The sequence below is a fragment of the Manacus candei genome, unplaced genomic scaffold (genome assembly GCF_025592945.1).
Source record: "Manacus candei isolate 608988 ecotype Guabito, Panama unplaced genomic scaffold, ASM2559294v1 h1tg000147l, whole genome shotgun sequence".
Classification (NCBI taxonomy): Eukaryota; Metazoa; Chordata; class Aves; order Passeriformes; family Pipridae; genus Manacus; species Manacus candei.
This window is the reverse complement of record NW_026138195.1, coordinates 124,019-151,137: the sequence shown is the minus strand read 5'-3', so window position 1 is coordinate 151,137 and position 27,119 is coordinate 124,019. Positions and strand designations below refer to the sequence as shown.

At 55.0% G+C, this 27,119-nt stretch overlaps 1 protein-coding gene across 1 annotated transcript in view; it reads left to right on the top strand.

The window, feature by feature from the left end:
- The window catches only part of LOC127462949 (class II histocompatibility antigen, B-L beta chain-like), a 181,265-nt gene extending 156,406 nt beyond the window's left edge, over positions 1–24,859 (top strand). The window contains exons 3-5 of the mRNA XM_051771895.1: positions 23,946–24,227; positions 24,497–24,603; positions 24,717–24,859. Of these exons, the coding sequence (XP_051627855.1) occupies positions 23,946–24,227; positions 24,497–24,603; positions 24,717–24,725 (398 nt within the window). The 3' untranslated portion in view covers positions 24,726–24,859. The remainder of the gene's footprint in view (positions 1–23,945; positions 24,228–24,496; positions 24,604–24,716) is intronic.
- Positions 24,860–27,119: the final 2,260 nt, after the last annotated feature.

Below are 27,119 nucleotides of genomic sequence, written 5' to 3'. Positions count from 1 at the left end.
AGAGAAACAAGTTTTGTGACAGTTACAGAAGTTGCTAGTTACATAACTAGCTAGAGGTAATGCAGGCTTGTGCCAGGGTGAGGTCCTTAGACCATCAAATAATTGCATTTGCATCTGCTATGGCAGTAGTGAGGGTCGTTTTGAGCTTTTCTGTGTTTTCCAGGATTTAAATCAGGAGTTGTCAATGTTGCTGCCTTATTTGCTCAGCTCATTGCAGGGGGGCCTTTAGGCTGTCAAGGCCATCCTGCGTGCCTTCTCAGAGACATCTGCAGTGTTGTGGATAGTGTGTCTTCAGGCCTCCTGGCTGGAGGCCAGAGCAGACCAGTTATGTTGATCAGTGTGACCAGAGCTGAAGTGTTGTTTTAAAGAGTCCTTATATATTGTCTTCAAAACCCCTCCCGTGCACCAGCTGGTAGCAATATTCATTGTAAAACGGCTAGTCTCTCCTCCTTAAAACATGCCCTACCCATTGCAGCTGTGTTCTCAGCAAAATAGCCTCACTAATTGTGATTACTCCTTGTTTCATACCAGACGTATTGCTTACATAATTTGACTAGTGAATGTTTAGGGTTGTACGAAGGCAACCTGTACTCTTCATGATGCTCAAAGCTTGCTGTTAATTGTCCAAACAAACAAACAGACTTCTGTAGTCATTCCAAGAGTTAGAGTTGTGATACTAGGAGGTACTGCTCGGAGTTTTCTTTTAGAACATACAGATCCTGTGTGACTTAAACAATGGCTCCTACCTACAGAACAGCTGTTGGCCCTGCAACAGCTTGTCAGAAGGCAGCTTGATGCTGATTACATTGAACCATCTCAGAATCCTTTAATTACCCCTGTGTTTGTGATAAAGAAAAAAAAAATCTGTGAAATGAAAACCTTTGCATGATCTCAGACAAGTTGGTGCAGTCATGGTTAGTAAGCATTGGCTTACTGACCCCTTCTGTGCTTTCTGCTGAATAACCCATTGTTATTATTGATTTGACAGGTTATCTTCTCACAATCCAGTTAAATCCCAGTGATAGAGAAAAGATGTGCATTTTTAGTTCCATCTATTATTCGTGCAGAACCTTATGAGTGTTACCCATAGAAAACCCTCTCCCATGGAATGAAAGGCTTTTCTATAATTTGTCAGTGGTTTATGTTTCCAATGCAATTTTCTGACTGTCTTTGTTGTCATTATATAGATGATATTTCTGCTAGCTGTAGCCACTGAGGATCAGCTGGGTGTGTTGGATGCTGAAACCAGAAAGAGTCTACAATTCTTTGGCCTAGTAGTTGCTCCTGACACGGTGCAGTGAAAAGTACCCTGGAAATATTTAGGGTTCATGTACACAAAAAGCAGTCATTTCTCAACCAGTTATGCCAAGTCTTAATTTTCAAGCGTTGTTTGTACTCTAAAGAACTCCTTTGCAGAGGATTGTTCCAGCAAGTTTCCTATGCTTCGATCCAGTGCAGTTTCATAGTTTTTTACCTCTTTTACAGTTTTGGGAAAAACACACTGTGCTTGGCCAAAAGCCTCCTTTAAGCTGATGGTCTTGTGGTCCCTGTGGGAGCTGGGGGCGGAGCGCAGCGTGCAGGTGTGGACCTTGTCCTTCTCACAGTAGCATTCCAGCAGTTACCGTGCTGGGGGATTTCCTCTCAGCCAAAACCTGGGCACCACAGAGCCCCACCAGGACGTAGTTTTTTCTGAGTGTTCTTTGTGCTGTGCTTACTCAGGTGGGCTTGGCACAGGGAGGCCTTGCAGGTCAGGCAAGTCTTCATGGCTGGATGGGGGCCTTTGAGGTAAAGGCAGAGTGGGCACTGGGAAGGGCCCTGCTGGCATATTTCTGTTCCTTCTGTATGCACTCCTTGCAGAAGCTGTGACCGCACCCCAGGGACAGAGGGTTCCTGTAAATGTCCAGGCAGATGGGGCATGTCAGTTCATCCTCCAGCCTGGCCTCAGCACCCACCTCGGCCATGTTGCCTGAGCCTCGTGACGGGGCTGAGAGCAAGGAGGAGGGCACTGGTGAGAACCTGAGAGCACAGCACACAGAAGCCTTCAGATGTCGATTTAGCTTAATTCATTCTATTGCTCGCTCAGTTGTTGTCTCTTGTCCAGATTGTCGTCGTACTTGTGGTGTCTATTTTAGTACTAACCCTCGAAGTCTTACTCTGGCAAAAGATCCCCAAGAGTTAGATTTAATGGGATCACTGTATATACATAACACAAGTGGTAATGGGACTCAAACCTGTTTTATGTTGGGATTATTTCAATCTAGATTAAGTGTTTATCAAAGCCATGACTTGTCCAGCTGGCACAAACTGCCTAGCCTGTACACAAAAGAACTGTAGAGCCTGAGTGAAACAGTAGAACACACAAAGAAAGTAACAGTAACAACTAGTCCTATAGACTTGTAGCTTCAATCTATTTTTGGTTCTATGTCTGAATAAGTTTTAAGTTTTGTTAAAGAAAAGCCTATGATGGTTGTTGACAATTGTTGTAATTTTAGTAATAGTTCATATTGCTTTTTCTTGTATTGTTAAATGTGTAAGTGCTATAACAGAGAAAACATTGTTGGCCCAGAATAAAAAAACGGGGGTATTTGTAGGGAATTGGCTATAGAACACGGCTTGCCTAGGCCATGGGAACATCTTAGATAGCGAGGTTACAGTGCCCTTGTACCCTGTTAGCTGGCTGGCAAACAGGACATTGTGATTAGCAAAACAAAAAGCAACTGAGTACCACCTGTGTCAACAAAGAAATGAGTAAGAGGTGAGATCAACATTTAAGCAGAACCAATAATGAGCTTAGCTTTTGCAATATGTATGAACTAATTATAAAGCATATATTAAGCTGTTAGCAATGATCAATAAACGAAGCTTGCTGATTCTCATATTGAGGGTCTCATTCTTCCCTCGTCCTACAGGGTCCAACATCTCCTGCCTTGGCCTGGCCCCCTCTCAGCTCAGCACTGACCCCTTTGCAAATGGGGCATTGTCTTGGTGCCATTGCAGGGGGATGTCCTGCCCCAGTGTCCCAGTGTTCCTTTAATTCCCAGAGGCCCTGCAGTGTCCCAGTGGCCCCTTGATTCCATGACCTTCAGAAACACCTCAGGGTTCCTTTGGTTCCATGAGGCCCCCATGTCCCAAAGGCCCCTGGATTCCAGGAATTCCGCAGTGTCACAAGGTTCCTTTTTTTCCATAGGGCCCTGCAGTGTCCCAGTTGTGCCTTGATTCCAGGAGTATCCAAATTGTCCCGGGGTTCCTTTGGTCTCAGGAGGTCTCGCAGTGTCCCAGCGGCCCCTTCATTCCAGGCAGGCCCAGGGAGACGAAGCCAAAGACGGAGCCCTGACCCCGTCAGCATCTTGGGGGGCGGGGGGGCAGGACCTGGGAAACGGCTGGGAAGGGACTGGGATGGACTGGGATGGACTGGGACAGACTGGGACAGACTGGGATGGACTGGGACACCAGGATACACCGGGACCAGGACTGGGACCCAGCAGGACCCCCCGGGAGCAGGATCTGAGCACACTGGGACCCTCCAGGACCAGAACTGGGGCAACAGTGATCATACTGGGAGCAACTGGGACCACACTGAGGGCTACTGGGAGCAACTGGAGGCCACATAGGATATAGTGGGAGTGCTTTGGCGTCACTGGGATCCTACTGGTGGAAACTGAAATGTTACTGGGGCATCTGGGAGTGACTGGGAAGGACTAGGAGCATGCTGAGGGCTCTACTGGGATATACTGGGAGTGTCTGCAACCATGGTGGGGGTGAATGGGACTATACTGGGAGTGACTGGGACTACGTGAAGGGGAATTAGGACCAGGCTGGGGGCAACTGGAAGGAACTGTGAGTGACTGGATCTACAATAGAAGCAACTGGGATTGACTGGGACTGTCAGGAGGGAGGACCGAGATCATACTTGGAGTGACTGGATCTGTGCTAGGGGCAACTGGGAGCAAGTGGGACCATGATGGGGACAACTGGGATCATCCTGGGATCATGGTGGGAGAAGCTTGGCCCATGCTGGGAGCAACTGAGACCACACTGAGGGTGACTGGGGTCATCCTGGGATCATAGCAGGAGAGAGTGGGATCATGCAGGAGGTGATTGGGATCATACTGGGAGCAACTGGGAGTGCACTGGGGATGACTGGAAGTGGCTGTGAGCAACTGGGATCATGCTGGAAGCTTCTGGGGGCAACAGGGAATGAGTGGGACCACATGGAGGAAACTGGGAGCAACTGGGAGAGACCAGGAGTGACTGGGATCATCCTGGGACTGACTGGGCGCTGAATGCGAAAAATCGGTCCGAGAAACTGCTGAGAGACTTTTTTATCTTTAAGCAGCAAGGGATTTGTTTATTCAACGTTGGGAGCAAGCCAGCTGGCGCTGGACAAACTTGCTGGAAGGCTTCACACAAAATCAGCATTTTTCTACAATCTTCAGCTGGGATTAAATGCATATTCAAGTGATTACAACATCTATCTATGCATATTAATAACAGGCGGAGTAGAGGTGGAGCTCAGGCGGGGCTTGGGGCGGTGTTTCTCTTGACCCTCAATCCTAAGGGTACTTCCACTCTTCCTCCATGGCTCTGGGGGCTTCAACTCATCTTCCTCAGCTTGACCTTCCTTCTCTTCCATTCTTCTTGACCCGCTCACTGAAGCTTGGAAAAAGCCCTGGCTCCCGGCCTATTCCTCCTATTCCAATGTCTCCCTGATCCTGCTGTCTCTCTAATTTATCCCCTCGAGGCCTAGGACATGTTCCTGTACTATTCTCTGAAGCTTTGCTCCAGTCAGTAGAACAGAACGAGCACAGATGGTCTTGGATGTTGGTAGCTTGTTAGCAGGCCCCAATTTCTTAGTTAACTCTTTTGGGCCTGGCCTCCTGTTTCCCCAGGGACACAGCCCGGGCCCGGCTGTTCCCATTCCCATTCCACGGGTTTGCATTCCTGTTCCAGGTGTTCCCATCCCGTTCTAGTTGTTCCCATCCCATTCCAGGTGTCCCCATTCCCATTCCAGGTGTTCCCATTCCCATTCCACATGTTCCAATTCCCTTTCCAGGTGTTCCATCCCATTCTAGGTGTCTCCATTCCCATTCCTATTGTCCCTTCTCCCATTCCTGGTGTTCCCATCCCACTTCCGTTTTCCCAATTCCCAGTTCTTGGTGTTCCCATTCATATTCCAGGTGTCTCCATTCCCATTCCAGGTGTTCCCATTCCCATTCCTGGTGTCCCAAACCTGCTCCCAATGTTCCCATTCCCATTCCCAGTGTTCCCATTCCCAACCCAGGTGTCCCCATTCCCATTCATGATGTCCCCATTCCCAGCCCAGGTGTCCCCATTCCCATTCCAGGTGTTCCCATTCCAGGTGTTCCCATTCCAGGTGTCTCCATTCCCATTCCAGGTGTCCCCATTCCCATTCCAGGTGTCCCCATTTCCATTCCAGGTGTTCCCATTCCCATTCCTGGTGTCCCAAACCTGCTCCCAATGTTCCCATTCCCATTCCCAGTGTTCCCATTCCCAACCCAGGTGTCCCCATTCCCATTCATGATGTCCCCATTCCCAGCCCAGGTGTCCCCATTCCCATTCCAGGTGTTCCCATTCCAGGTGTTCCCATTCCAGGTGTCTCCATTCCCATTCCAGGTGTTCCCATTTCCATTCCAGGTGTTCCCATTCCCATTCCAGGTGTTCCCATTCCAGGTGTCTCCATTCCAATTCCAGGTGTTCCCATTTCCATTCCTGGTGTTCCCATTCCCATTCCAAGTGTTCCCATTGCAGGTGTCTCCATTCGCATTCCAGGTGTTCCCATTCACATTCCAGAGTTTCCCATCCCATTCCAGGTGTTCCCATTCCCATTCCAGGTGTCCTCATTTCCATTCCAGGTGTTCCCATTCCCATTCCACGTGTCCCCATTCCCATTCCTGCTGCCCCCATTCCCATTCCTAGTGTCCCCAGTCTGCTCCCAATGTCCCCATTCCCATTCCAGGTGTTCCCATTTCCATTCCTGGTGTTCCCATCCCATTGCTATTGTCCCCATCCCATTCCTGATGTCCCCATTCCCATTCCAGGCATTCTCATTCCCATTCCAGGTGTTCCATCCCATTCTAGGTGTCACCGCTGTCATTTCCCCTGCTGGTTTACCTTTAAACCAGCACACCAGGGCTGTGCCCAACGGGGGTCCCTGTGGATCATCCAACGCGGGTCCTCCCATGGCTGATGGAGTTGGAGCAGCGGCCGAAGCTCTTCCCGCAGTCGGGGCACTCGGGGCTTCTCTTACCGGTGGGTCCGTTGGTGGGAGGTCAAGGCAGAGCTGTCCCTGAAGCTCTTCCCACACTCCCCACACTTGTGAGGCCTCTCCCTGATGTGGATGCGAAGGTGGGTGTAGAGGGTGGAGCTGTCCCACATTCCCTACACGTGTAGGGATGTTCCCCAGTGGGGATGTGCTGGTGGCTGAGCAGCTTGGTGCTTGTGCTGAAGCTCTTCCCACATTCCAAGCACTTGTAGGGCCATTCCCTGGTATGGATGCAACGGTGTTTGCAAAGGCTGGAGCTGTCCCTGAAGCTCTTCCCACACTCCCCACACATGTAGAACCTTCCCCACTGTGGATCATCTGGTGTTGGAGCAGGTGGGTAACGTCGCGACGGAAAGCTCTAGACACCTCAATATGAGAATCCAGGAACTTCGTTTATTGTAGATTGACAGTAGCTTAATATACACTCTATAATAGATTCATGAATATTACAGAAATCAGGCTCATTATTGGTGCTCGGTTAGGTGGTGATATCATCTTAACTGCTTCCCACTGTTTACACAGGTGGCTCGTTAAGTGCCTTTGTTTTGGTAATGCCCAGCTCCTGTTTCTTAGCTCAATTTAGGATACCCAAGGACGCTGCTGCTTTCTCACGGCCCTGCTATCTCAGACTTTCTCATGGGCCTAGTCAGACTGCGTCTTATACTTTAGCAGCTCATCCATAGCCTTAGCCATGTTCATATGTCCTCGCATTTCTAACCAATCCACTACAATTTCCCCCGTTTTTATTTGTGCCAACAATGCTTTCTTTGTCGTAGTATTTAGACGTCTAGTAATACAAGAAAAGGCAACACGAGCTATTACTAAGATTACAATAACTGTCAATATCCATTGTATAACTTAGAGCCCATTCAGAATAAGGAATCACTATGGTTCAACAGAATCACGTTACACATCTCTAAAATCTTGACACCGGCAGAAAGTATTTTTAAGTTTACACATTCACACATTCATGTAGCTTTTTTCTTTCACACAACATTCAGGTGGCCACCTCAGACACACTCCTCAATCACACACACATTTTCAAGTGGTCATTGGCTGTGCACTTCTTATCAGTTTCATAATTCAAAGGAAATTTATGGCATAGCCGCCATCAGCAATCTGCAAATCCTGCATAACTCTCCATGTAAAAGACAAATACAGCAAGAAAGAACAGAATATTATCTTGGAAATCTTCAACGCTTCTTATAGAGCAATGATATTTTATCATAAAGGCAATAAAGCTACTTTTGCAGGGGGAAGACTATATCCCCTTCTGTCTCATCGTTCCGTCTCCAAATCTTCTACCTGCACCCTGCCCCTGGGGGAAACAGCCAAATTTCATGTAAGAGAAGCAAAATGGCAAACTATAGGAAATTCTTAACAACCTTCTGCAATATGCAAAAGCTAAGCACGGATGTCGCGTTATTTCTAATCTTACTTCAAAGGATTTTTCGTCAGTCTCCCTTTCTGTTTTTGAAGAAAACATTTGAAAATGCCATGAGCACACTGCATGCTTAACACCTATTGCTGTAAAAACAATGCAATCTTATTTGACTTATAAGTTGGGATATTGTTAATTTTAAGTTGTTTTTTCTCTTTTCCCTTTTTTCCGTGTTTTACCGTCTTTGCCTCCCCCCACGCTCCTCATTGCCGAAGGACGAAGGAGGGGAAGGAGGGGCTGGGCTCACCCAGAGAGATCAGCAGAAGGAACTTAATCACAGGGTCTGCTTAAGAAAAGACAAAAACATAGGAGAGGGAGAGAACAGCTGCAAACAGGCACGTTTCAGAGAAGGGGTGATTGGTGTAACGGGGAAAAAGAGAAACAGCTTTCCCCCTCCCCCGACTGCACCCCCCAATGTTTTTGCTACCGTCATTAACTCGCCGCTCTAGGAAGAGGAGCAGCACCAGGGAAAAACCACTCGCTGCAAAGAAGGGAAGGGGAACGCACACCCCCCGGGACCATGGCTGTCAGCAGTGCGGGGGACACAGAGCCCCCCCGCCGCCCGCCGCGCCCGGGGCCGCCGGCGTGCACGCGCGCGGGCGCACCGCTCCGAGCCGGGGCCGCGCACCGCTCCGAGCGATATCACCGGCCCCCGGCTCTGCGGCACCCGGGAGCGCTCCGAGCCGGGGACACGCAGGCGGCGCGACCACCGCCACTGCCCCGCTGCCCGGCGCAAGCACCCAGCGCCATGAACACAGCCACAAATGTGCAGCGCAGTCCCGCTGCACAGTTCAGATGAAAAGCTGGAAGTGTCTTAAGGTGGAACTCAGTCATAGTGTTCGTAAAGTTCGTCCCTGGTCCATCAGCAGTACTTTCACGCCGCAGCTGTCGTCTCCAATCGTCCTGGATATGCATTGCCGAGACGCCAGCACCGCGTTCATGTTGGCGGGGCCGCTCCGTTGTTTCCGGCCCCGTTCCGTGATCTCTGGTCCCGCTCCGGCTCCCTTTCAACTCCGCTCGACTCCCTTTTTACACGATTTCTCCGTATGATGGTATCCAGTAGCATCCTAATGTCCTCAGACTGTGCTTTAATGCCTTTGACTGTTCCAGATAACAATCGCCAAATTGTAAGGAGGGAAGCAGCAACTTTTTCTCCCTTACAGGCAGCAGTAAAGAGTTTATCACTAAGTTCTTTCCAAGTAGAGATAGTAAAGGCAGTTACAGTGTTCGCTTCATATCCCTGGCCCTTACATGAAAGCAGCATCTGCCGCAAAGCCAGTTCGTCTTAACTCCCCGCTTTCCCAGAAAGCATTGGAGCAATGATAGTGCCGCCTGTCCCTCTATTACCTAAAAAACGTGTTACCACGCTTTGTGCAGCCCTTACCACGAGACTTTGCGGCTTTGTCGGCGGGCCTCCTTCTTCAGGAGTCGTCCCGGGCGCCGGGCCCTGGAAGCACGGAACTTAACTCTTTCGCCGTCCGAAATCCCCGAAAGGGAGGCGTCCGGCAGCGGCAAGTTGAGCTCTTTTTCGTCCAGCCCTTTCGCCTTCTTGTGCTGCACGGCAAGACCGACAAAAACTCCTACGTCCGACCACGGCTGCGAGAACCCGACTTGGCTCTCGGGAGTCCGACTTGACTCCAACCCAGGAGATCCGACTTGACCTCCTAGGGACCCCCACTTGGTCCCTGCCCACGGGCGCCAGAATAACGTCGCGACGGAAAGCTCTAGACACCTCAATATGAGAATCCAGGAACTTCGTTTATTGTAGATTGACAGTAGCTTAATATACACTCTATAATAGGTTCATGAATATTACAGAAATCAGGCTCATTATTGGTGCTCGGTTAGGTGGTGATATCATCTTAACTGCTTCCCACTGTTTACACAGGTGGCTCGTTAAGTGCCTTTGTTTTGGTAATGCCCAGCTCCTGTTTCTTAGCTCAATTTAGGATACCCAAGGACGCTGCTGCTTTCTCACGGCCCTGCTATCTCAGACTTTCTCATGGGCCTAGTCAGACTGCGTCTTATACTTTAGCAGCTCATCCATAGCCTTAGCCATGTTCATATGTCCTCGCATTTCTAACCAATCCACTACAGGTGGGAGCTCTGTTTGAAGCTCTTCCCACATTGCCCACAGATGTAGGGCCTTTCCCCACTGTGGATGCGACGGTGCGTGCGGAGGTTGGAGCTCTGATTGAAGCTCTTCCCACATTCCCCACACGTGTAGGGCCGTTCCCCACTGTGGATCATCTGGTGGCTGAGGAGGTGGGAGCTCTGCCTGAAGCTCTTCCCACACTCCCCACACGTGAAGGGCCGTTCTCCGGTGTGGATGTGCTTGTGGCTGAGGAGGTGGGTGCTCCTCCTGAAGCTCTTCCCACATTCCAAGCACCTGAAGCGTTTCTCCCTGCTGGGAGGCTGCTCAGGGACCACCAGCTCGCAGCTCCGCCTCAAGCTCCGGCCGCCTTCCCGGCACACGCTGGCTCTTTCCTCCTCACAGCCCCCTGGGTTGGCTTTGCAGCCCCTCCTGCGGGGGCATCTCCGGCCCTTTTCCTCCCCGCTGCCTTCCTGCGCCGGGGAGCCCTTCAAAACGGCCTCTCCCACCAGGCTCTGCCGGGGGGATTTGTCCTCCGCGCTCTCCGGCCTCACCTCGGGGCCTGGGGCAGGAACCAACAAGGACACGCAGGGGATTTGCCTCCGGCCCACAGGGAAGCCCAAGGACATCCCCCCAACTCCGGCCCCGGCAGGACGGCCACAAAAGACAAAAGACCCACCCAAAGGGGCACTGACTTCCTCCTCACCTGCCTGGGGGGCCCAAGGCATCTTCCTCTTCCTCGCAGCCTCCTCCTCCATCCGCCCAAGCTTTGGGAAGCCGAAATCCTGATGGGGGGGGAAAACAAGGGGTGAGTGCTTTGCCTTGGGGGTTCCTCCTGCCCAAGTCCAGCTCTAGGACTCACCGGGTATCTTGTGTCCATAAAAACCCCCAAAACAACAACATTCAGCTAAAATCCCCTCCAAGGAGTTCCCCCTCTCTGCTCTCTGGGGTTAGGGGGGTCCCCTGTCTGGCCTGATGGCACTTCTGCCTGCATTGGGGGTCCCCCTTCTCCGGGCTGCTGGGGGTCCCGTGACTCAGGGGGGTTCCCACTCATTGGGGTCCCCTTGAGTGTTGCCAGGGGGGTCCCAGGGTTCACTTCTCCCCACTCTGCCTCCCGGGGCCGGCCGGCCCTCCTCTCTCGGCTCCCACCCTCGCAAACCTCTTGGCGCTCTCGGCTCCCACCCTGCCTCAAGGCCCCCCCTCCTCTCCACACTCCAAGGCCTTCCCCCTCTCCGGGACCCCCGCTTAAGGGGCCCGGCGCTCCCTCTCTGCTCCCCCCCCTCCAGCATTCCGGGGGTCCCCCAGCTCCGGGATCGCCCCTCTCCGCTCTCCCCACTCCGCGGCTACCGGGGTTCCCCCCTGGCTCTCACGGGGGCCCCCAAACCGCTCTCGCCCCCCCCGCCATTGCCCAGCCACCGCCAGGACCTTTTGGCTGCTCTTCTTTGTGCTCCCGCTCGGCTCCTCCCTCGGCTGGGCCGCCGCTTTTGGCGGGTTTCCTCCTCCGGGATCGGCCCCCTGCAGCCCTTCCCCCCCTGGACCAGCCCCCTTGGGCCCCCCTTGGGCCCCCTTGCCCAATGAGTCTGATTATACAGACAAGCAATTGCTTTTAATCCACAAAACCCAAAGGTATAACCCAGCACCCTGGGGCATGAACAGAGTGGTTTTCCTTGGCCCCCCCCCCGAGTCCAAAGTAAAGGGAGAGGGGAAAAAAACCTGCTGGTGGGAGAGCTGTTGCAATCTGGTCAGAAGTGGTGATTGCAGTCCAGTTGAGGGTGGTGGTCTCAGTCTGGTTGAGAGTGGTGAGCTGCTGCCTTCTTCAGGATCCCACGAGTGGTGGAAAGGTTCTGAAACTCCAGGTTTATATATTCTCCAGTTCAGGCAGGAATGGTCAGTGATTCCCTCAGAGCGGGGAATTCCATAAAAGGATGCTCAGTTCTTCCCTCAGAGCGGGGAATTCCATAAAAGGATATGAGGATTATCAGAGCAGGGAATTCCATAAAAGGATATGAGGATTCTCAGAGCAGGGAATTCCATAAAAGGATATGGGGACTGGAGCACCCAACACACCTCGTAGGCCCCCCCGCCTATCCCCGGACAACAGTTCCTGGGAAAATGGCATGGAAGGCCATAGAATACACACTTTTGGGCTACACCCATCCAGTGAGGAATCGGTCCCAGCTGTTCTAACTAGGACACTGTGTCCGTCATCGCTGCCATCATCATCATCATCGGCCTCGTGGCAGTCGGTGTCTGGAAGCTCCGATCCGGTAACTCCCGGGATGGGGGTCGGCAAGGGGCACGGATCCGCCCGGCAGCATTCCGGGGATCCTGTGCCACGGGTGCTGATCCCACTTTCTTTCCATAGGGAAGAGGGAGGGGAATGGATACGACCCCGCACCCACCAGTGAGTCCCAGCAGCGTGTGTGGATCCAGATCCTCTGTGCAGGGATCCCAGGATGGATGCCGGGATTCCAGAGGGGAATGGGGGCCTAATGGCTGGAGAGGGATTGGAAGGGGATTGCAGCTCAGGGCAGGATTCCAGAGTGAGATTGTGGAATTGTGGACTGGGATCAGGGCTGGATTCCAGAGTGGGATTGGGTTGGGATGGATAGAGTAGGATTGGGGTGGGATGGACTGAGCAGGATCAGGTGGGAATCCGGAGCAGTTCCTACTCTCCCTGGGCTCCACAGCCGGCTCCATCCCCTGGGATGGGAACAGGGACATGGTGACTCCTTTCGCCGCTCTCATCCCAGCAGGAATCACAGCCTGAGCGATCCCGGAGCTGGATCCACCCCTTCCCTCTCCCTGTGGAAAGGCAGGAGCTGCTGGCAGAGGTCATCCCGCTGCTCCCACCCACCCCGGCCCCCCTGCGGCTCTTACCGATGGATCAACTTCCTGCTTTTTCCTGTGTGAAACCCAGGACCACAATTATTCCTGAGGCTTTAATTTGGGTGTGAAAATCTCCTGCTTTGGGCAATAAATCCTGGCTTCTCCTCCGGCATCCGGCAGTTCCTCTGTGGAAACCAGGAATGGGAAGGGGGACAGGGGGGACTGGGATGGGGACATTGGGGACAGGGATGGGGACACTGGGAGCAGGTTGGGGACAGCAGAAATGGGCATGGGAACTCCAGGAATGGGAATGGGGACATTGGGAGCAGGTTGGAGTCACCAGGAATGGGAATTGGGGACTGGGAATGGGAATGGGGACATGGGAGACCAGGATAGGGATAGTGGGGACAGGAATGGGGACAATGTGAGCAGGTTGGCTCAGCAGGAAGTGGGAATCGGGACAGGGATGGGAACTCCAGGAATGGGAATGGGGAGAGGGATGGGAACCCCAGGAATGGGAATGGGGACAGGGATGGGAACCCCAGGAATGGGAATGGGGACAGGGATGGGAACCCCAGGAATGGGAATGGGGACAGGGATGGGAACGTGTCTCTCCAGGAGTTGGTTCCATACAAAGGTGGGTCCCTGGCTCGAGGCCACGGGAAGCCCCTTCTTTGGGAATGTCTGGGAACCAGGTGTCAGAGGTTTGAAAAGAGGTGTTGGAATTGTTTCCCAGTGTCCCCCCATTGCCATCTGTGTCTCCCGGGATGGGGTGGGTTGGAGCGGAGCCGCAGGCGCTGGGCAGGGGCAGTGGGGGGAGGGCGGCTCTCGGGGACACCGCGGTGGCCGCGGGGAGGGCGGGGGGTCCTTTGTTCGGGGGCTTTTGGGGTTTGTCCGGGACCGGACAGAGCGGGAGCTGATTTTGGCCACCTCGTTCTCTTTTCCTGACAGGAAGTTTTTTCCCCACGGGACACCTCGTGGAGAACGACCGAGAGAGAGAGAGAGAGAGCCCGACCCATCTGGGAGCGAGGTGTTCTGCTTTGGGGACTGCCCTGGGAAAAGGGACTCCTTCACTGCTGGCTGCGAGCACACGGGGCTGAGAGAGCTTTGAACTGCCGGGACAGTTTCTCCCCCCCATCTGGGGATTTGGGACTTGGTTTTGTTTCTTCTGAAAGTTTTTGGTTGCACCATTTGTTGTTTATTCAGATTTTGTTAATAAAAAGCTCTTTCTTTTCCTTTTCCACACTTCCACCTGAAGTCTCTTAATTTCTAAGCTGTAATTTTGTTTAACTAAGACCCAGTGCCCTCAGGGGGAGGAGGAGGAAAGGAGACCAAGAGGTGCTGTGGCCACTCAAACTGCAGAGGAACAACCTGTGCCAGTAGCAGCTGCCCCTCTACAGAAGAAATCCAAGACCAAATCAGCTCAGTTAGTGAGGGATGAAGGGGAAGCAGAGCCCTCAGAACAGGAGCAAGAGGCAGGGCCAGAGATAATCACCAGATCCCCATCCCAGGCTGAGCTGTGAGAGATGTGAAAAGATTTGAGCCTCCAGCTGGGAGAGCCCCTGCTGACCTGGTTGCTCCAGTGCTGGGATATCATGGCCCAGCATATGGAACTAGGTGGGGGTGCAGCCAAGCAACTGGGATCCCTGTCCTGGGATGTTGGGATTTACCAGGGGATTGGGAAGAGGACAGAGAGGGGATGAGAGCTGGGTACAGGCTTGGGAATTGCCAGGAGGGCTTTTGAAAGGAGCATAGGGGAAAGGGATGTCTAAGAACAAGTCCTTCAGGAGACAGAAGCAGAGAGGCTGAGTTTTCACCCCAACACAAGGGTCTGCAGGGCAGAGCAGAGAATATGCCCACATAAGATTCTTGTGCGTCCGTCTTTGCAGTTCTGACAGGCACTTCTTGTCACAGCCTGTCCTCTCCACTCCAGAATAGGCCCTGGCAACCAAAGAACCAACACCCCACACCATAGTGCAGGCCAACCCATGTGCTTTGGGCCCTTTTGTTGTCCTATCCATTCTGGCCTATCCTTTCCATTCTGGAATGGGCCCTGGCAACCAAAGAACCAACACCCCACAAGGTCAGAATGCAGCCCCACCCATGTGCCATGGGCCCCTTTGTGATGTCACAGCCTATCCCCTCCATTCTGGAATAGCCCCTGGAAACCAAAGAACCAACACCTCACACCCCCACAGTGCAGCCCCACCTGTCTGCCACGGGACTCTTTGGGATGTCACGGCCTTTCCCCCAGGAAACAAAGCCTGGAACCTTTGGGTTTCACATGCAGTTGGGGGGACACCCTGGGCACTCCATGGGCAGCAAGAGCTTTCTGTCCTGGCCCTTTTTGTCTGGCAGGAATCTTCAGCTGTGTTCAGTTTGGGCAGTCAGACTGGCAATTTCAGCGCAGGGCTCCTGCAAGTGAACGACAGCCCTTCCCTCCAGGAAAGAAACCCCTTACCCTCGGTTTCTTCTCCTGTTCCTTAAAACACAACCTGCAGGGGAGCTTTCTGGGATCTCTTCTCTTGGGAACTGGGAAGACAGACCCACTCCCATGTTTAACACCTCAGGCAAAACCATCCTTTTAACACCTTTCCCAACCCTCCCCAACCTTTCCCAAAGCCCAGATTTTACAGGTGTCCTGTAATTCTGGCCCAATCTCACCCAAGCCCAGAAACCATGACAGAAACCTCTCAGCCTCACGCTGCGTCCTTCCCATTGCTGTGCCTTATGTGCAGGCAAAAGGCCTTAAAATCAAGTACCCAAAATTCATGGTCTGTTCTTTTTCCCACAAAAGAAGGCGTGGTGAACTCTCCAGACCAGGGAATTGGAAGATCTCCCCAAAACTCCTTTGGTACACGCTGCAGGGCCAACGATTCCTCTGCTCTGCCCTGTCGGCGCTGCTTTGTCTCATCTGGGTCCCCAGAAACCGTCAGCGAAAGCCGGGGAATAAAATCTCTGAGCAGTTGGTTGGGTTCCAGAGGTGACCCTACTTCATTCAGCACTCAAGGGACACAGGAATTGCTCTCTAACACCTGTACATCAGTTCTCAAAACTTTTAACTATTTTTACATTTTAGCAGACAAAGGAATTCCTGTCCATTGGCTTTCCAGTTCTCTGCAGGAATTCTTATTCTCTCTTCTATTGGCTCTTGATTGCTCACTTTGCATGATGCTTAGTCCACAGGTTTTGTCCTTTTCTTTTCTTTTCCCTGGATAAAGAGAGCCTCAGTAACTGTCTGTGTTAGTTTTGTCTTTGTCTCTGGTTTCTCTAAGGGTCTTTGTGGTTTAGAAATTCTGCCTTTCTGGTGTCCAGGTCTCAAAAATAGATTTCTCTGCCAGGTCTCTGACCACTGAAATATGGCAGGCTTTAAACTTTTCCTTTGTTTTTCTACCAAATGGCCATGGCCCAGAACTTGTCCATCATCCATTGTCTATTGCCCAAGGCTCCGTCCTTGCCTTGCCTTGCCCATCTCCTGGCTGCCAGGCAAGGGCCTTGTGACATCACAGCCTCTGTGGAACAGCGCGGGGGCTGAAAAGTGTCAGTGCTGCGTCCCCGTGCCCAGAGCCTGGGCAGAAGTCGGCTGGCAGGGACGGGCAGAGACTGTGCAGAGGTGTCAGCTCGTCCCGCAGCAGCACCATGCCCAGCCAGGGCATCTCCTGGCTCCTCAGGCTCTCGGTGCTCCTGCTCTTGCCTGGCCCACTGGAGCCTTGCAGCCGTGCCACAGGTGCCATTGCTGAGAACCGGGGTTTGCCTTGGATGGCCCCTTGCCAGAAAAGGCAGGAGAGGCTGGAGAGAGGGGAAGGAGGGGGGTCAGGCCGCTGGGATGGTGCCGGCGGGCCGTGAGCCCGAAGCCAGCAAGGCCTTGGGCCCACACGGTGTCAGGGGAGGACTGAGAGCCCCCAGGGAGGAGGAAAGCTGGGCAGGCCCCAAGGCTCCTGGGCCTCTTCCTTGCCAGCCCTTTGGCCAAGGCCCCGAGGCAGAGGTGGGGCTCAGCCCCTGCCCAGCAATGGGGCACAGGCTGAGCCCCAGGGACACCAGACCCAGGCGGCCTGAGCTCTTCTTCCTGCAGCGTCTGCCTGGGGCAGCCCAGCCAGGCCTGAGTCTCTGCAGGAGAGGCCAAGCCCAGCCAGAGAGGGCTCAGCCCTCTGAGGCTGCACTCACTGCAAAGGGAACAAAACATTGGCCCAGAGGACATCCTGCCCCCAAATGGAGAACTGGAAAGGTCAAGAAAAAAGAAGTGACCTCCCTCCATTGTTCGAAAAATGTTCAGACCTCTTTCCTAAAAGCATCCAGGACTCGTGTCACCCAATTTTCTCTCTGACAAGGGTTTTCCATGGTTCCCCTCAATTCCCAGTCTGCCCAGGATCAGTTTTGGGGTCCCAACACCTACTTTTTCCCCACTCTCCCACCTCTTACACATCATTCCCCCAGTCCCCAGCCCCCTCATGCTCAGTTTAGGGGTACCTTTTCCCCACTCTTCCGACCTCTCCCTCCCCTTTCCCATCATCCCCCAATTCTCAGCCTCCCTCCTCCTCCACTTTTGGGGGGTCCTACTCTCCTCCCCCTCAGTTTGGGGTCCCACCACCCCTTTTATCCCCTCTGACTCACCAACCTCCCCCCTTCCCAACACCCCCTCTCACCTGAGACCTCCTCACCTTCAGCAGGGGGGCTCCCAGTAACACCAGAGCCCATAAATGTCCCCCCCAAAAAGGGGTTAGGTGGGGTCCTGGATGGACTCTGAGTGAGTTTGTGGGTTCCCTGGGGGACTGTGGGGTGGTTTAAGGGGGTCCCAGCACACTTTGGGATGCGTTGAATGCTGTGTTGGGGTGCAGATGTCCCCCCAAAGCTCCCCCAGAACAGGGTGACACAAGGGGGGGGCACAGAGGGGTCCCCATTCCTGATCCATCCTGGAGCAACCACACTGGGGGCAACTGGGATCAGAGTGGGAGCAGCTGGGCCCCTGCTGTGTTCATACTGGGATCATCCTGGGAGTGACTGCAATCATACTGGGAGTATGGGAGAGGGACTGCAACCATACTGGGGATGACTGGGATCAAACTGGATTTGTACTAGAAGTGTCTGCAAGTTCCTGGGATCATACTGGGGGTGACTGGACACATACTGGGATCATCCTGGGAGCAACTGGGACCATGCAGGGGCAAATGGCATTGTCCAGGCAGTGACTGAAAGTGCCTGGGACCAGATTGGACTCAGACTGGGAGTCCCTGAGAGGGAAAGGAACCATCCTGGGGGGGAATGGGAGCAACTGGGACCACCTTGGGGGCAACTGGGATCCTCTTGGGAGTGACTGGGAGTGACTGGGATCCTAGTGGGAGTGACCAGGACCATACTGGAACCATCCTGAGAGTGACTGTCAGAGGGCTCGGAGCAGAGTTTGTGCTTTGGGGCCTTTGCCAAGAACCCGCAGGAGGGAAAGCAGTTCCAGCCAGGGGGGCCCAGGGGCTCCCAGCACGGGCCCAGGGGCTCCCAGTCACCCCCAGGATGGGCCCAGTCACCCCCAGGATGATCTCAGTCACTTTTAGTCACGCCCAGTCTGATCCCAGCATGATCCCAGTCACTCCCAGTCTGATTCCAGCATGATCCCAGTCACTCCCAGTCTGATTCCATTCTCTCCTAGTAGGATCCAAGTTACCCCCTGCAAGGTCCCAGTTGCTCCCAGTCAGTCCCAGTATAATTCCAGTCAGTCCTGGTGTCTCCCACTATATCCCAGTTGCCCCCAGTGTGGTCCCACTCACTCCCAGTCATTTCCAGTATCTTCCAGCATGATCCCAGTTGCTCACAGCCACTCCCAGTCACCCCCAGTGTGGTCCTAGTTACTCCCACTATGATCCCAGTCACCTCCAGCGTGCTCCCACTTGCTCCCAGTATATTGCAGTTGCATCAGCATGGTCCCAACTGCCCTCAGAATGCTCCCAGTAACTCCCAGTATGACCCCAGTCACCCTAGCACAGACCCAGTCGCTCCCAGTATGATCCTAGTATGATACCTGTATGATCCCAGTACAATCACAGTTACCCCAACATGGGTCAAGCTGCTCCCAGTTGCCTCCAGCACAGATCCAGTCAATGCAGGTATGGTCCCAGTCTTTCCCCACCATGGTCCCAGCCAATCCCAGTTTCCCTATTGTAGATCCAGTCACTCGCAGGTGCTCTGAGTGTGATCCCAGTACCCACCAGTGTGGTTGCAGACAATCCTAGTATATGCCAGTTGCCCTCAGCATGCTCACAGTCATACCCAGTTATTTCCATTTGCCCCAGGATGCTTCCAGTTCCCATCAGTACAATCCCAGTCACTCCCAGTCACTCCCAGTCTATGCCAGTTGCCTCCAGCATGCACCCTGTCACTCCCAGCTACTCCCACTTGCTTCCAGCATGGCCCCACTGGTTCCCAGTTCCCACCTGAATAGTTCCAGTCATTTCCAGTATGATCCTGGGCACTGATAGTCACTCCCAGGATCGTTCCAGTGTGGTTCTGGTCACTCCCAATAGGATTCCCAGTTGCCCCCAAGGTGGTCCCAGTTGCTCCCAGTCCCCCCCAGGATGGTTCCTTTCCCTCTCAGGGACTCCCAGTCTGAGTCCAGTATGGCCCCAGGCACTTTCAGTCACTGCCTGGACGATGCCATTTGCCCCCTGCATGGTCCCAGTAGCTCCCAATATGATCCCACTATAAGACCAGTGTGCTGGTTTAAAAGTTAACCAGCAGGGGGAATGAACCCAACTCAAAGGAGAGATTATAAGTCAGAATAACAATTTATTAAAATAATACAGTAAGTACAATAATACCAACAAACAATTGGTCTCAACCCACAAAAACCCAAATGTATAACCCAGTACCCTGGGGCCTGAACAAAGTGGTGTTCCTTGGGCCCTGTTTGAGTCCAAAGTAAAGGGAGAGGGGAAGAACCTGCTGGTGGGAGAGCTGCTGCAGTCTGGCCAGAACTGGTGATCGCAGTCCAGTGGTGGTCTAAGTCTGGTTGAGAGCGATGAGATGCAGCCTTCCTCTGGATCCCACGAGTGGGTTCAAAAATGTTCCTAAACTCCAAGATTATATATCCTCCAGTTCAGGCAGGAATGTTCAGTGCTCCCCTCAGGGCGGGGAGTTCCACAAAGGGTGTGAGGACAGAAACATCTTCCTATCTCACAGGCCTCTTAACACCTAGTTTATAGCCTGAGGAGTCAGGCTCTATGGGCAGAGGGTTCGAATAGTCTATTGACAACAATAGTCTAGTTTCTGGGAAATGACATGGAAGGCTATAGAATACAGTTTTGGGTTACACCCACCATGATGAACTGATCTCAGCTGTCCTAACTAGGACAACCAGTCACCCCCAGTATGATCCCAGGAACTTGCAGACACTTCCAGTACGAATCCAGTTTGATCCCAGTCACCCCCAGTATGGTTGCAGTGCCTCTCACATACTCCCAGTATTATTGCAGTCACTCCCAGGATGATCCCAATATGAGCCGAGCAGGGGTCTTGCTGCTTCCAGTATGATCCCAGTTGCCCCCAGCATGGTTCCAGTTGCTCCCATTCACCCCTACTGTGCTTCCAGTCACTCCCAGTATCATCCCTGTCACTCCCAGCCACTCCCAGTAGATCCCACTTGCCTCCAACATGCTCCCAGTCACCCCCAGTATCATCTCAGTCACTTTCAGTCATGCCCAGTATCATCCCACTATGATCCCAGTCACTCCCAGTATGATACCAGTCTCTCCGAGTAGGATCCACGTTACCTCCTGCATGGTCCCAGTTGCTCCCAGTCACCCCACTCGAGTTCCACTCCCTCCCAGTCCCTCCCAGGACCATCCCAGTAGGATCCCAGTGACACCCCAGATGGTGGCACTCACACCCAGGATGAACCCAGACATGCCCTGGCACTCCCAGGATAAAGCCATTTGCCCCCAGCAGGGTCCCAGTTCCTCCCAGTCACTGACTATGGTTCCAGTTGCTCCCAGGATGATCCCTGGCACTCCCAGTCACTCCCACTATGATCCCAGTCAGTCTCAGTATGATCCCAGTCACTCCTGGTCTCTCCCAGTATACCTCAGTTGAAGTCAATGTGGTCCCACTCACTCCCAGTTGCTCCCAGTAGCTTCCAGCATAATCCCAGTTGCTCACAGCCACTCCCAGTCACTCCCAGTGTGGTCCTAGTTGCTCCCAGTTTTTCTACTGTGATCCCAGTTGCTCCCAGTTGCCCTGAGCAGAGACCCAGTTGCTTCCAGTATGATCCCTGTCTGATCCCAGTCTGATCCCAGTCTGATCCCAGTCTGATCCCAGTAATATCCCAGTATTATCCCAGTACAATCACAGTTGTCCCCAGCATGGGCCAAGTTGCTCCCAGTTGCCTCCAGCACAGATCCAGTCAATCCAAGTGTGATGCCAGTCTTCCCCCAGCATGGTCCCAGTCAATCCCAGTTGCCCCCAGCGTGGTTCCAGTTGCTCCCATTCGCCCCTCCTATGGTTCCACTCACTCCCAAACATTCCCAGTATATCCCAGTTTTCCCCAACATGCTCCCAGTTGCTCCCAGTATGATCCCAGTTGCCCCAGTTCTGGTCCCGCTGGCTCCAGTCCAGGTCTCGGTGTATCCCGGTGTCCCCCCTGTCCCCCCACCCCGCTCTCACCCCCTTTTCTCTCCCCACAGAGCTCCTGAGCCGCCGGCGGCCGCAGCCCCTCCCCGTGGCCTCGGGCCCAGCCGGGACCCCCCAGTCCAACCCCACCTGCACTTTGGGGGGTCGTGTGTCCCCCCCAGGCCCTGCTTTTGTTCACACCCCAGCCGGCTGCTCCCAGTGTTCCCAGGAAAGCTTCCCAGTTCTCTGCAGTCCCGGTTTTGGGGGGGGCAGTGAGGGGGTTCTGAAAATCCCAGGAATGGGGGGTTTGGGCACTTCCAGACCCACAAAACCCTTTGAACAGGACTTTTGGGGACATCCAGACCCCAGAAATCTTGGGAACATGGGGGCTCTCCTAGATCCCAGAAGTTGACCTTGACCCCAAAATATTGGACAAGAGGGGCTTGGACACTCCTAGACCATGAAACTCATGGGAATAGGGGGTTGGGGCATGCCCAGACCCTAAAAATCCCCGAGAAAGTTTGCTTGGGCACATCCAGAGCCAAAAATATTGGAAAAGAGGGGACTGGACAATCCCACACCCTAAAAGTCCCAGGCAGAGTGGGATTTGGAAAGCGTCACACCCCCAGAATCCCAGGAACTGGAGGTTATTGGGCACTCGGGGCCACCCAGAACCTCATTCCCACGTACCCAGGCCAACCTAAACGCCAACCCCAGGAATCCGGGAACTCCCAGAACCCACCTTGGACCCCCCAAAACCCGGGCAGGGTCAGCAGCAGCAGCCAATGGGAGCGAGCGCTGTTGGTGCGTCATCAGCTGCCGGGCAGACCCGTCCGGAACGGAGCCCTCCCCGAGCTCAGCCAGTCAGAGAACGCCCTCAACTCATTTTGGGGACCCGTGGGAGCTGCGGGAGCCCTGGCTGGGCATTTTTGGTGGGCCCTGAGCTCCCCCTCCCCTGCAGTCCACGGACCCCCCGAACCCCCCAGCCCCGGGGCTGCCGCGGGGGCCCCCAACGGCCCTCAGCCAATCCCGAAGCGCCCACGCCGCCCGCGCCCAATCCCAGCGCGCCGCGCTGATGACTCATCAGTCGCCGGGAAGACGCCTCGAAAAAAGGGCCCCAACTGCGCCCTCAGCCAAGCCCAGCGCGCCCCAAACCCCCCAAAACGGCGCCGCCCGGCTGGTTTGGGGCTGTCAGCAGCTGTCCGGCGCTGGGCATGGAGCGTGTGCGGGGAGCTGGGGCCGTGCTGGCGGTGCTGGTGGTGCTGGGAGCCCCCCCGGCTGCGGGCGAGGAGCTCTCGGGTGAGCGGGGGGGGCGGGTAGGGGGGTCGGGTGGGAAAGGGGGGGAAAGAGGGAGAAAATAGGGGGTGGGAGCCACGAAAGTGAGTGCGAGGGAGGTTGGAAGGCCTGGAATGAGCGGGAGGGGGTTGGGAGCCCAAAGTGAGAGCGGGGGGGTCTGGGGATTGTGGGGCCGGTGGGAAAGGGGTGGGAGAGGGGGGAAAAGGGGTGTGGGAGAGCAGGCAGAGGGGTGCCCTGGGGGTCCCTGGCTGTCCCTTGAGCCCTGGAGCGGTTCCCTGGGGCTCTGGGGGGGTCGGATCGGCATTGGGGGGGTCCCCAACCCCCCTGTCCATCCCCGGGGGGCTGATGGGGGGGTTCCCCCCCAGCAAAGAGCCGGTGCTGGGGCATCCGTGGGGCAGAGGGGGGTGGGAAAGGGGGGTCCGGGGTGGCCCCCTGAGCTCCCAGCCTGCTGTGGGGGGCTGGGGATGATGGGAGGGACGGGGCACCCCATGACCCGTGTCCTGCACACACAGAGGTGTTCCAGTGGATGGGAAAACAGGAGTGTCATTTCATCAACGGCACCGAGCAGGTGAGGTTCCTGGAGAGGCACTTCTACAACCGGGAGCAGCTCCTGCATTTTGACAGCGACGTGGGGGTCTATGTGGGGGACACCCCATTTGGGGAGATCCAGGCCAGAGACTACAACAGCCACCGTGAATATCTGAAGTACAAACGGGGTCAGGTGGACACGTACTGCCGGTACAACTACAAACTTGGTACCCCGTTCAGCGTGGAGAGGAGAGGTGAGCGTGGGGCAGAGCGGGTCCCCTCGGCACCTGCTCTGGGAATGACCATGGAGCCCCTGAAACCCTCCCTGGGAATCACTCCAGACCTCTCAGCCCTCCCTGTGCCCGTTCCCGTAGCCTTTTGCCCACTCCGCGTTCCTTTTAGTCCACCCCAGTCTCTCCCAGTGCCCCCCCCCGCGTCTCCACCCCGCTGGGGCCACCGAGCTCCCGCCCCTCAGCCAATCCCAGCGCGTCTCTCTGATGACGCTCCAGTTGCCAGGCAGACCCAAACCAAAGACTTCCCTTACCACGACTCAGCCTCCCAGGCCCGAGTGCTTCCTTCCCAGTCCACACCAGTCACTCCCAGTCCCTCTCGCTCCACTCCCAGACCCTCTCGATCCACTCCCAGACCCTCACAGTCCATTCCAAGACCCTCTCACTCCATTCCCAGTCGTTCTCACTTCACTCCCACACCTCCCAGCTCTCTCCTCAGTGCCCCCCCAGCCCATCCCTTTCTACCCCATTCTATTCCCAGTCCCTCCCACTGCCATCCCAGTCCCTCCCAGTCGCTACCAATGTCCTCCAAGCCCTCTGCCCTCCCTCCCAGTGCCCCCCAGCTCAGCCCAGTGTCTCCCCCGTCCCTGCCAGTGCCCCCCAGCGTGTCCATCTCGCTGGTGCCGTCGAGCTCCCAGCCCGGCCCCGGCCGCCTGCTCTGCTCCGGGATGGATTTCTACCCTGCGCCGGTGCAGGTGAGGTGGTTCCAGGATGGGCAGGAGCTGCCGGAGCACGTGGTGGCCACCGACGTGGTCCCCAACGGGGACTGGAGCTACCAGGTGCTGGTGCTGCTGGAAATCCCCCCCCGGCACGGGGTCACCTACAGCTGCCAGGTGGAGCACGTCAGCCTGGAGCACCCCCTCAGCCGGCACTGGGGTACGGCCCGGCCCCCCCAGCACCGGGGGGGCAACTGGGGGCGACTGGGAGGGAGTTTGGTGGGTGCTGGGGGTGATGGGAGGCAGGTTGGAGGGTCCTAAAGGGTCTGGGAGGGGTTGGGTGGGATCCCTGCAGGGGCTGGGAAGGGACTGGCAGGAGGTTGGAGGGACCCCCGGGTGGGCTGGGGGAGAGCGGGCCGGGCTCTGTGGGGTGCCGGGGGGTGCGTGGGAGGAGGTTTTGGGGGTGCTGACCCCCCCGGCTCCCCCCAGAGATGCCACTGGACACCGTCCGCAGCAAGATCCTGGTGGGGGTCGGGGGCTTCGTCTTGGGCTTGGTCTTCCTGGCGCTGGGGCTCGGCTTCTACCTGTGGGAGAAGGTAAAGGGGGGTCCTCAGATGGGGGTCGTGGCCCCCCCCTTGCTCTCTCACAGCCTCTGGGCCCCCCCTCCCCCCCAGCCCCTTTGCTCTCACCCCCTTTTCTCTCCCCACAGAGCTCCTGAGCCGCCGGCGGCCGCAGCCCCTCCCCGTGGCCTCGGGCCCAGCCGGGACCCCCCAAACCCTGCACTCATTTGGGGGGTCGCCTGTCCCCCCCTTCCCTGCTTTTGTTCTCACCCCACCCAGCTGTTCCCAGTGTTCCCAGTAAAGCTTCTCAGTGCTCTGCAGTCCTGCTCACTGGAGAGAAGGGGCTGGGGGTGACTTGGGGGGAAACCACGGGGGGAGCAGAGTTTGAGGGGGGCAGAACCAGTCCCAGGATGGATCGGGAATGGGGAACTCCCTGAGTCCTCTACATGTCACCCCGTACTTGGGGGGGTTTTGTGGGGGCATCTGCACCCCAACAGGGCACCCAGCACACCCCAAGAGGTGCCAGGACCCACGTAAACCCTGTAACAGAGGTGCTGGGAATCCCAAATTCAGTGGCAGGAGAGTGGTACCCCCCAAAAGTGGATGGGGACGAGATGGGACTGAGGAGTGGGGAATGATGGGAAAGGGGTGGGAGAGGTCAGAAAGGTGGGGAAAACGAAGATGTGGGACATCAGCCCCTCTTTCCTCCTCTTCTTCCCCTTTTCCAAGCATTCCCCCGCTCACCCCACAGCTCCTCGCCCGCAGCCGGGGGGGCTCCCAGCACCACCAGGACCCCCAGCACGGCCCCAGCTCCCCGCACACAGTGGAGCTTCCCAGTTCTCTGCACTCCTGGTGACTGGGGAGAAGTGGGGGGGCTTCAAAAATCCTGGCAACAGGAGGGTTTGGACACTCCCTGACCCCGAAATATCACAAAAGAGGGATTTGGACGCTCCTAGACTGCAGAAATCCTGGGAACAGGGGGGTTTGGATATTCTCAGACCTTAAAAATCCTGGGAACAGGGGGGTTTGGACACTCTCAGAACTACAAAATCCTGGAGAAAGGTGGTTTAGGCACATGCGGTGTATCAGGGAGGGAAAAGGTCCGAGAGATACTGGAAGGTGAAAAACTAGACACCGTTGCTACTTAAGAAAGTAACTATTTATTACCAAAGGTGGCTAACAGTGAAAACATAGGCACTCGAGAGAAAGGGATTAGGGAGGAGAAAAGTGAACAAAAAGATCCTAAAAGGAAGGCACAACACCCTACTCACCCAGGTGTCACCTATAAGAGAGTCTTACCCACTCTATCCACCTCTAAAGCCTCTCTGCAGCAGCTGCGTGTTCCGAGGGGCTGGCAGGCTCCCACTCCAGCAGGCGGCCCTGCTAAAAGCAACTTGGTCCTTCGTGTAGAACCGGCCCCCAGCACGGAAAACGGGTCTGCTTTTGTACAGTTCATTGAGCACACCTGCCCGGGGAGGTGTGGCCAGCACTGCCCTGTCAGGGGTTCCCAATCCCACCCCCTTGGTTATGTCAGTGCACCTCTCCTGTGCATGGGTGAGCACTTTGGAAATCCCCCCAGGCATGTGCAGTGAGTCCTGGGGGTCTTTCCCAATTGAGTCTGGGGGTGAGCCTTCCTCACCTCATCATCACTTTCTCCTCCAAATGCCCTTGACGAGCCATTAGCCAATCACAGGAGACCAATTAAAACAGTTTATACAGAAGTTCTCCCTCCAAGGCCAAATTCACTGTTTTATCAGTGAACTTGGCAGGAAGAACTGTAAACTACTGCAGGTGGCTAAGGCCAAACACAGACCAAAAATATCATCACAACTCCATCCCAGTGAAAGGGCTCTGAGCCAGAGAGGGGATGAGAGCCGGGAACAGGCTTGGGAATTGTCGGGAGGGGAAAGGGATGTCTAAGAACAAGTCCCTCAGGAGAGGGAAGCAGAGAGGCTGAGTTTTGACCCCAGCACAAGGGTCTGCAGGGCAGAGCAGAGAATATGCCCACAGAAGATTCTTGTGCGTCCGTTTTTGCAGTTCTGACAGGCACTACTTGTCACAGCCTGTCCTCTCCATTCCAGAATAGGCCCTGGCAACCAAAGAACCAACACCCCACACCATAGTGCAGACCAGCCCATGTGCTTTGGGCCCTTTTGTTGTCCTATCCATTCTGGCCTATCCTCTCCATCCTGGAATAGCCTCTGGAAACCAAAGAACCAAGCCCCCACCATGTGACAGTTCAACCCCATCCGTGTGCCAAGGGCTCCTTTGTGGTGTCACAGCCTGTCCTCTCCATTCTGGAATGGGCCCTGGCAACCAAAGAACAAACACCCCACAAGGTCAGAATGCAGCTCAACCCGTGTGCCATGGGCCCCATTGTGATGTCATGGTCTGTCCTCTCCATTCTGGAATAGCCCCTGGAAACCAAAGAACCAACACCTCACACCCCCACAGTGCAGCCCCACCTGTCTGCCACGGGACTCTTTGGGATGTCACGGCCTTTCCCCCAGGAAAGAAAGCCTGGAACCTTTGGGTTTCACATGCAGTTGGGG